General features: G+C 38.2%; 1 protein-coding gene across 1 annotated transcript in view; it reads left to right on the top strand.

Annotated features, from left to right (window-relative positions):
* Window positions 1-3,224: 3,224 nt before the first annotated feature.
* LOC109480838 (armadillo repeat-containing protein 4-like) overlaps window positions 3,225-10,876 on the top strand; it is a gene marked incomplete at its 5' end in the record, with an annotated part of 15,200 nt that continues 7,548 nt past the window's right edge. The window contains 3 exons of the mRNA XM_019783164.1: window positions 3,225-3,379; window positions 3,980-4,222; window positions 4,731-4,845. Coding sequence (XP_019638723.1) covers window positions 3,225-3,379; window positions 3,980-4,222; window positions 4,731-4,845 — 513 coding nt within the window. The remainder of the gene's footprint in view (window positions 3,380-3,979; window positions 4,223-4,730; window positions 4,846-10,876) is intronic.

Raw genomic sequence — 10,876 nt, 5'->3', positions numbered from 1 at the left:
AGGGATATACATAATTATGTATAATGATCAAAGGGATATACATAATTATGTATAATGGAAAAACTAATATGTATAATCATACATGATTATAGATAAATATAGTATAATCATGTATAATTATGTATAATTGGACTATACCCTAGGGACTAATTAACACATTCCACATATTTGTCACCTTCTACTATGTACTCAGAAAAAATATAAACCTAATTGGGTAAAGCAATTTAGAGTTATTAGCGAGGAGTCCATAATTAAAGTGTTTTTCCATAATTAAAGTGCTGCTTGTTTTAAATGAAATGAACATGAAGCCAATCTGAAGTTCAAAGTGATATCCCTGTTCACACCCTGTTAACTCTATTGGACAAGCTCTTTCATCCAGATAAAGTGATTCCTTCAATATCTAGTTCAAAGTCGCTTGGACTTTTCGGGTCATTTCCAGAAAACTATGAGCTGAATGTAAGAAATCGAAACCTCTCTCTCACATCTGAAGAACCATATGTGTTTAATAATAAAGTACCCTCTAAGTAGTATAGATAAAAACTCAGAATTTTATTTCTTTGCCAAGTCATTGTTGCCTCAAATGTTCTGTTACAGATTTGGAACATTGCATGATATAAAATGTAAATTTGCCATATAGACCTGTTTTTGTTTTTTTTTTTCACCCGGTCGCTTCATATTTTTTCTGGAAAATCTGAGAACCAACAAATTAAATTGGTGTGGCCTTACCATAGTAATTCAATTTCTTGATTTGGACCCAGTCCAAAACTCTGTTCGCCAGGCCTGGGTCTCATCTTTGCCACCGAGTTTGTGTGTGTATAATTACCCGCCTTGTACGCAGTGCTAACTAGAATGCAATAATTTGTTCACGGACCGAACACGGAAAAGCTCCAGCTGTTTATACATGTACCAATTGGGTGGGTCAACTTCAGTTGATGGTTCGCTGACGAAGTTAAAACAACGGTCGCTATAACAGAATGTCCATTGGATGCCATTCTTCAGTACACTTTTTAGGGCATGGAATCCAGATTTTTCAAAGTCAATATTCTAGTCACTTATCTAGACATACTGAGTTGAAACCACACCATCCGGCAATGTATGTATATATTAATATTGACCCGCATGGAGCAAAAATCCCCAAAATTCTGACGGAAAATGGTTACTGGAAGGGTCTTTGGCTGATTTTTAGGGTGCCACCCAGAAAATAAAGGACTATCTTGGGGCTTGTTTCTGCAGTTTTAAAAGTATGAAATACTGAGACTCAAATGTGCTAATGTGAAGCAGTATGTGTCAATATCATACAGATAGCCTTATTACCTCCATGAAATGTGTCATGGAGGTTATATTTTCAGTTGCGTTTATCTGTCCGTCTGTCCGTCCGTCTGTCCGTCTGTCCGTCTGTTGGTCAACAAGATAACTCAAGAACGCCTGGATGGATTGGTTTCATACTTGGTGTGTTGGTAGGGTGTGACAAAAACTGGAAATGATTAGATTTTGGGCCCCCTAGTGGCTTCCCTTGGTACTGCAGCGCAACTTCCGGTTTTGATATCTCGCGATCTGGACATGCTAGGGTCATGAAATTTGGATGGAAGGTAGCTCTTGTCCTCGGGAAGAAGTCACGTGAGTTTGGTCCCCCTAGCGGCTTGTTCTGGAACTGCAGGGTGGTTTCTTTGAAAATCTTCGAGAGAGGATAACTGAACAACCGTTTGATGGATCATCATGATTTTTGGTATGTAGGTAGCTTAAGTGATGCTTGACATAATCAAAATATAATTATGCAAATCAGGATCTAATTTGCATAATTAATGAGGAAATTCTATAAATCAGCTGTATTTCATATTAGGGCTATAAAACTATATAGACATATGTTAGTGAGAACGACAAGATCATTGGCAGATATCGATTATGTAAAGGAAGACCTAATTTGCATAATAAATGGCAAATTGGTACAATTTTATGGTGGTAACTGCTGGGAATTTAATACTTGCCATAATTGGAAGTTCAGTGAAGGTGAACATCACTAAACATAATTTATGTCAATCAGGACCTCATTTGCATAATTTATGAGGAAACGCTAGAATAGCCTTATTTCTTAAGATAACCCTGTCATTTGGTGGAGAGTATGATCAATTGATACAATATATGCAAATGGCCTCATATGATTTGAATATATGCGGTGAAAAATGTAAGCCAATTACAGGTGGTCATCACCATGCGTAAGATTTATGAAAACAATACACATGTCATGGAGGTATGAGATCATCGAACTCTAGTTCAGAATATTTCCAGTTTTGCTTCCCTGAAATCGCATTGAATGCCATTCTTTAAAGTCACGTACACATGTACATTTGTAGTAGTTAGTGGGAGGGGGTAACGACGCGTATAAACACAGGCTCAGTGACCTTTTGCACCAGACCAAATTGTGTAGTTTTCCCCCCATGTGGTTTTGTAACATGTTCATTACTAGGTGTGGGCAGACAAAACAGTTTTTCATACAGTAGCATTTGGCTTATAAAAACACACTACTGGGCATGAATGCAGTCAGTTTATGAGTGCACTTTTCCATTATCTTACAGATTTTTAATTGAAAACTCAATGATAGTCTATAAAATCTTTGATTGTCACTGTACTGCAAAATTAGTGTGCTGCAAACTTAATTTCAATGTCAATTCTCTTCGGATTGTTGGTCAGGAAGTAATTTTTGCTGTTCATATTCATATTAGAGTGTTAAATGTACTTCCCTCCATTTAACTCTTGTCATCAACTCATTACCATACAATACTACATGTAGATGGTAGAAGGTAGCATAGGTGGTGTAGTGGCTATCAACTCTGAGTCAGTTTCTTGAAATTAGGTCATGGGTTCAAATCATGTTCTAGGCACCTGAGTGTTAACAAAAAAGATTAACGTATTTTAGGTTGCACATGTACTTTTAGGCAAAACAACCTCAGCGAGAAGAATAGTGAGAAGTAGTCTAGAAAGATTGAAAAGAGAGGAAAAATAAGCTATAAACTGAGCAACAAAAACAAAATACAAAAGATGGTTTCTCACTTTTCACTGTTCAGTTTTGGTAACTTTTGTTGTTCATACACATACACATATATAAAACATGAATTAAGTAGGATAAAACTTTTGATTGTATATATTTTTAAAGTACATTAAGTACTATTACATGTATTGCACAATGTAAATAAGGCTCACACCGCAGTTTTGTGGTCTCTCACCAGTGTGCTGAGGAGAAGGAGACCCGTGACCTTGTGCGACAGTACGGAGGACTGGACCCGCTGGTGTCCCTCCTGGACAAGTCTGACAACAAGGAACTCCTGGCCGCTGCCACCGGTGCCATCTGGAAATGTGCCATCAGTCCTGAAAATGTGGAAAGGTAAGGCCTGGATTTCATTGGAGTAATGATTTTTCTTCAGACAATGTTTAAAGTTCAACGGAAATTCTGTCACCTATAGCTAGAGCTTTCGACCAGTCACTCTGCTGGTCTTCCTCAGTAGACTGACCCAGTGAAGCTTGTCACGTGGCTTCTTTGAAGTGTGACGTCAACACTGGGTCAAAGGTATCTGGTAGACGATGTCAGCCCCCGTGATGGTTTTAGTGTGAAGGGTGATGGGCCCTGATGTAACAATGTCAACAATGACCAGATTAATTTTGGACAGAACAAAGCACTTCGGACAAAGGCTTTTATATAACTGTTTACAGCTAAAATTTATACATACATTTTGTTGTAACTTATGATTTGGGAAAACTTTTGCAGATGTACGGATCATAATGGCTGGTAGGATTTGTCACGCATCAAAAATTGAAGTCAAAAAATCTCAAGATTTTCTGGAAAATCTGGAGATGGTTAGAAACATGATTGTTTGAAGCTTTTTCACAGACAATGTAATATTTTGTATGGTGAGGTCACAGATCTTCATTGTCACTGTCATTGTCAGTGCTAATAAGGCATTGCCTTCTGTTTTAACTTCTTTAGGTTCCAGGAGTTGAAAGCGATTGAGAAACTGGTCTCCCTCCTTCAAAACCAGCCAGAAGAGGTTCTAGTGAACGTGGTCGGCGCTCTTGGGGAGTGCGCTCAGGAGCCGCAAAACCGCATGTCCATCCGTAAGGCCGGCGGCATCCCCCCATTGGTCAACCTCCTGACGGGGACCAACCAATCACTGCTGGTCAACGTGACCAAGGCTGTTGGAGCGTGCGCCACCGAGACGGAAAATATGACGTGAGAAAATTATTTGGTCTTGTTACAATCCATTGCAGCTGTGTAGACACAGTTATTTTTGTACATCTCTATTCAGTGTTTTACACAGTAACTTCATAAGCTGTAACTTTGTCAACACTGTAATTTTAATTATCTTTTTATAACCTTATCTTTTTAGATGTGTACATATCAAATAGTATTGAAGATATGATTTTTTGAGGAAGTAACACGTTACAAAATGCAATGAAGCATCTTTGCACAAAAGTCAGTAAAATTGTACTAAAATTGAGTTTGGTCAAAAATACATATTACAGTACCAGTATTTTTCTTCACATGCACAGATACTTCTTAAGTGTGCAAGTGTACAAATGTATTTTTTGTCTTCTTTATCCTGAATGAATACAAATCATTTAGAAACATCCTTTTAAAAATACAAATAATCCTGCATAATACAATGTATCAGCAACAGTTACTGAATTATACCATAAGATGTTATCTTGACCATGGCCTGTTGTTGTGTTTCTGGTAGGATCATTGACCGGCTGGACGGTGTGAGACTGCTGTGGTCACTCCTGAAGAACCAGAACCCGGAGGTCCAGGCCAGCGCTGCATGGGCCATCTGTCCATGTATCGAGAACGCCAAGGTGAGCAAACGCTAACTCCTTTTTGGAAGTACTTTGTCCCATGTGTACACAATGTATACCAGTGGAAGGCAATGATCATTACTTTATTATTACCTCCGGGGGAGGAGACATCCTTCCGCGGAAGGGTTTTGTGAGAGATTTAGATTTTCATGTTCGCAGCTGTTTCTCGCATTTCGGTAGACAGATTTTTTGGGGACTCGGTGTATGTTTTGCTATTGGGTTGTAGATTATGCACGTTCTTTTGTTTTTATTGTATATGTGTTTTCGGGCAGGAAAATGGTGCCTTTTAGTGGCCCCAGAACACCCCTTTGAGCGTAAAAATGTTCGCGACTGTTGACCTTTGGCATGTTTAAGCTATTCTCGGTATGGTCCACGTATATGACCCCTCACACAGAGGGGTGTCCAGTCTTGATTAATTCTTTGTTTAAAACCCTATATAAAAAATATACAATAAAAAGCCAGGAGGTATAAAATCTCAGATTTTACTTGTTTCCTACATTTTACTAGTAGTCTGCATGTGATGTACAACTTACTGTTTTCTGGAAAACCTAACTCAAAATTGTTTAAAGTTAAAACTTTTGGTCCAACACAAAAAAAGTTCTCTCACCTAAAGCTTTCAACCAGTCACTCTGGTCTTCCTCAGTAGACTGACCCAGTGAGGCTTGTCACATGGCTTCTTTGAAGTGTGCTGTCAACACTGGGTCAAAGGTATCTGGTAGATACCTTTAGATCATGAACTTTCATGATAGTATAAGAAGTGATTTTGGAAAGACTAATTCAAAAGCACTTAACACAGTCTTACAACTATCAGTTTGATGACACATCTTTTGAAGTATGGCCATTTGAAACCACTGATAGGTTTCTTACTGACTGTAATATTAAAGTTGTTCAGCAATTTATCCAAAAGACCTCAATGACACAGACTTGCAATTGCCTTAGTTTTAACCTTTTCCCAGCTGCCTAACTCAGTAACCAATTCATGATACATTTTATTTGGTGCCAAATAGCTACTTTAGCAGGTCGACATTCCAAAAGCATGAACACTTGATGTACTACTCTGAAAGGTTTCTTTCTTTATAAGAAAGAAATTCTTGGTGTTTTCTCTACTAATCGACATGGAAAACATATCCAAAGACCTTGACATAGTGTTGCAGTTGTCATGCCTTGCCTTTTAAAAATCACCTCTTTTGAAGTTCTACAAGTGTGGACACGTACGCGCGTGTTGTGATAGATTTTGTTTTGCGCAAGGGGCAAAAATGTAACTGAGGAAATACTGATGAAATCACAAGGACATTTTCAGACCAATTAACTCAAACAAGACACAATTAGAGCGACAAGTCTGTTATCCAGAGGATCTAAGCACGTTCTCTTGATAAGAACTACATTTGTCATTTTTAATGGGGTGGGCCACCAAGTCAAATGTCAAATATCTCATTATTCTGGAAACAGGTAACTTTGCCAATTTTTATTTGTCTTGTAGCACACTACAGTACATGAAAAAGTAGCATAAGATGACTGGACTGATAAATCTTTGATCAACTTATTTTTGCTATGATTATTATGTATAAAAACTAATTCAAGTTTTATTTTTGCTTTAATTATTACCTATAAAAACTAATTTAAATTTAAAGCTCCTTATGTTTGTTGATGTCATTGTAAGAAGACAATTTTCCATTTCATTTACTAAATCATTTTTTGAAATTGGATACATGATTGTAATTACTTTTGAGTATAACAAAAATTCCCAGTGTAATATAATTAAGATATTTCTCGTTTTTGAAAATAGGTTTCAAAGTAACTTAAACCAATGTAAGAGTGGACACGACATGCATGTTTTGTTGCCCTTAAGTCAGAATTGACAAATGCCACAAATGATGTTACCTGTCACTGGGATGAGTCTGAACTATCTCCTCTACCTAGGCCTGTCATAGGAGTCTTAGGAATGCTAAGTCTTCATTCCAAGACATGGTAGAACTTCAAGGAATTTCAATTGGCTAAGGTTTGACGTCTTCCTGTGTGTGTAAAGTGGAGGGAATGAGGAGTAAATCAGTTCCTGTTTTCAACAGGAAATGTGGAGATTTCACTTCTAGTTCAAACGACCTTCACTCACAGTATGTTTGTTTGAAGGTCATTACTGCAGTAATGACCTTCAAACATCATTGCGAAAGTTTCATCCCATAATACGACGGTCACCTTATCCATGTTTTAGAAAGACTTCAATACACCCTTTTGCTAGCAAGATGAAGTTTGCAAATTGACCCAGAATCGATTGTGCTTCTATTTCCACATGCAAATTTACACTCAAATCTGTAATTTGAAAACACTGTATACATCATTTTCATTGAACTTGTGCTTGTTCAGGATATTATTATAATAATTGTTCTGACAATAATATTTCAGATATCCCAAGAGTTGAAGCCATCACCAATGTTCCATTGCTCAGTAGAAAAGCCAAGTGTTTTTTTTTTCGTCTTGTTATGTGTTAAAAATCTTTAAAAAAGGCAGGCACATACTAAGTTACACATACATGTATATCTAAGTTACATGTTTAGTTGTCCTTGATGAAAAGTTTGTACAAATGCAGTCTAATTAAAGTATGGTGGAAATAGAATAGTTTTTGTCCCTAAATCAGAAATGAGAAAAATTAGCATTTTGTAATAATTTCAAGTCAATCAGCTAACTAACATAAGACTTTGAGTCTTTGAGTAAAGTTGTCCATGGGGGAAGAGGGGGGGGGGCAAAAACATGTCATTTTGACAACTTTAGTTTCTTTTTCTAAGTTGCTGTCTCGGCATTAATTTTTGTCCCCAAATCAGAAATTAGAAAAATGACTAGTACTGTACATTTTGTAATACTTTTAGGTCAATCACCAGCTAACTAACATAAGACTTTGCATCTTTGAGTAACTTAGTTTTCCTTGGGGGAAGAGGGGGGGGGGCAAACTTTAGTTTCTATAGTAAAACGTTGAACTTTATTCCAACACACAGTTTACAGTGAGATCAAATTTCAAATCATTAATTATCCTGATGAAGGCGACAGTGGTCGCTGAAAATTTGATGTCTCTGTAAACTGTGTGTTGAAATAAAGGAGGGCCTGCAAGGGGGGGGGGGTAGTGATTACGAATTACGCAAAATTTTCGCCGTCTATTACGAATTGCGTTAAAGTCTCAGAGTTGATTACGACTTTACGATTTGCGGCTAATGTCCAATTACGAATTTCGTTGATTTCTGCCTACGAATTACGAGGTCTAAAACGGCCTGATTACGCCTTATGAAAAAGGGCTTGCAGGCCCTCATAAAGTTCAACATTTTACTATGATTACTACCAACACAGATGAACTTTCATGATTACTTTAGTTTCTTTTTCTAATCTTCTGTCTCGGCGGGACCAAATCTAAACACAGACAGTGGACAGGCAGATGTGGGCTTGTGTTTGCTCCATGTGAAATGTCATGTTCCTGGATTCCCGGGAATGTGGCTCCAGTGTTTACATCATGTTCGACTCTGTCGGAATGCTGGCATTTACGTAAAAGTGCGCTTCAGGAAGCCTGGTATATCTTATAATTGCTATTGAGGCTACCAATTAAGAAGTTACATAACTAAGGCCACAGCAAGTAATTTCTATGGATGACATCAGCGCGTGCATTAATTTTCACCTGATTTGGGGGGAAAAAAAAGAAATTTTGTTGCCTTCTGAAAGTGGTCAACATGCCGAAAATGGGCAAAGATGTCTGTTGCCATGCCGGAAGGTGGATGGCAGATAACTATGAAGAGAAGAGACAAGACAAGGCTCTGATTTAATGATTTGTCTTTTACTAGTTACGAAATTGATGTAGTATATAAACTTGAAAATGTAGGAGTCTTGTTTTTTTTCGCCCGCTCGCATTAGATTTGGAGTCTGCAGGGGATGTCATCCATAAGATTTACTTGCTGTGGCCTAAATAAACTATTTGAAAATTAACAAATCTAATTGGATTTTATTATATAACCTATGCCCCTTAGTGCATGCTTAACATGGAAAATGATGTATTAATGAGCATATTATTAATAACCAACATCATCCAATTAACAGCCACACCCACGAGTAAAAATAACATATGGCTAGCATTTAAAATTTGAGACATTTCTGAAGTGCACTGATGATATTCTATTTGACCTTTAAACATTATAAATAGAAAAATTATGTTTTGAATACAGTACATTGTTGCTGTTGAAAAATAGCCCTTTTTAAGTATGCATGTAATGCATTGAAAAATCATCTAGATTCTCTTGCTCTGAAATCAAATTTTGTTCTAACTTAAAACCCTTTGCTTAACTCTAAGCAATGTTTGAGCGGAAACATTCAGGACAAGTTCTACAGACTGTATTTATTTGCATCAGCCTGTGGACCCATCATGGTCCATCCTTCAGACTCTCCTGCCAAGTTCACACAAGCACAAGTTCAACTCAGGTCCTGCTGGACCTTCTACAAATGTTGTCATTCAGGGACGTTCCATTCTGAATCTTGAGCAGGGGAGGGGAGGTAGGGAGATTTTTTCAGATTGAAAGAACAAACTGTAGTAGGATTTTAGAAAGCAGTTTAGGTAGGAAAAGTTCATTAATGTTAATCATAAGCTAAATGATTGGTAGGAATCCAAGTTCAAATTCTGACATTGTGACAAAAATCATGTTTGTGAGCAACAACAATAACAACTGCAGTTTAAAAGGATGGCGCTAGGGGACCCAAAAGTCTTTTAGACTGCAAAGCCCACCCACAGACCAAAAATCATGTATCATGTTAATCTAGCTATTCATATAACAAGTTGTCCTGGTCTGAAACCAACAAACCATTGGCAGATGATAATGAAAACATGATTGAGTTAAAAATAGCACAATAGTGTTACTGGTGTGTCTCTAACTCTTGACAAGACCTGTACTTGTGCTTGTTGAAAACCTCGACAACTTGCCAGAATGGCACATTAGTGCTACAGAACTTGACCTGTGAGGGAAAGGGGAAAATTCCATCATCCACTATCAACAAGTGTGACAAGTCTGGTTAGTCTCTGGTTTAGCTGCTGTTCACTCACATGTAGTGTGCGTAGACTCTTTCATAAGAAGAGGGTCTGCATGGGGGGGTCCTGGCAACGGTTAACGGTAAATTCAGCAGGGCCGATAACGCTTAACGGTAAATTCAGGACGGCCGGCAACGCTTAACGGTAAATTGACAGGCTTTTTTTTCGAGCTGCACTGGATTTGGTATCTCGCTTTGTGGAAAAGGTGATCACTGACAAAATTACGTATACCTTACATGTAATGAAGCATGCATTAAAGGTATGTGTTCCCTGTGTTTCCCACCTGCCCTGGTCCCCGAGTGCGTCCACAAATACCGGGGTGTCCGAGTCAACTTCGGCCAGCTTGCATTTTTTCAGTCTGCCCAGTTTTACCGATGGATTTTGAGATGGAAGCGCCGAAGGCGCTCGTAATCTAGGGGGTCCGGGGGAATGCTCCCCCCGGGGAAATTTTAGGATTTTTTAAGCCTTCAAAAACGCAATTTCCCGCATTTTGAGAGGCAAATCATGGTGTTGAGAGTGTTTGTCGGTCCTTCTGATGTTTTCATATTTTACTCAAGATCATTTGTTAATTTGCCTGTCAAGGTTGACGGATTCGTTAAAAAAAATCTGTAACTCTCCGCAAACTTCCGGAAATTGAAGGGTAAACTGGTTCTGGTTAGAGCCGAAGGGACCGCAGAAGCGCGAGTCGAGCGCCAAAGGCGCGAGCAATGTAGGGGGGTCCGGGGGCATTCTCCCCCGGGAAATTTTGTATTTTTAAACCTTCAATGACGCATTTTCCTGTACTTTGAAAGGCAAAATTAGGCGTAACGAAGAATTATTCATTAACGCTTAACGCTGAATTCAGGCTGACAAATAACGTTTTACGTTGAATTAAAACGACCAATAACGCTTCACGAGGAATATACTGATAACGCTTAACGTTGAATTAGAGCGGGCCGGCAACGATTAACGGTAAATTAAAATAGCCCATAACGGTTAACG

Source organism: Branchiostoma belcheri, unplaced genomic scaffold, assembly GCF_001625305.1.
Source record: "Branchiostoma belcheri isolate BF01 breed outbred unplaced genomic scaffold, Haploidv18h27 scaffold108, whole genome shotgun sequence".
NCBI classification, from domain to species: domain Eukaryota; kingdom Metazoa; phylum Chordata; class Leptocardii; order Amphioxiformes; family Branchiostomatidae; genus Branchiostoma; species Branchiostoma belcheri.
This window is presented reverse-complemented; position numbering and strand designations above follow the sequence as displayed.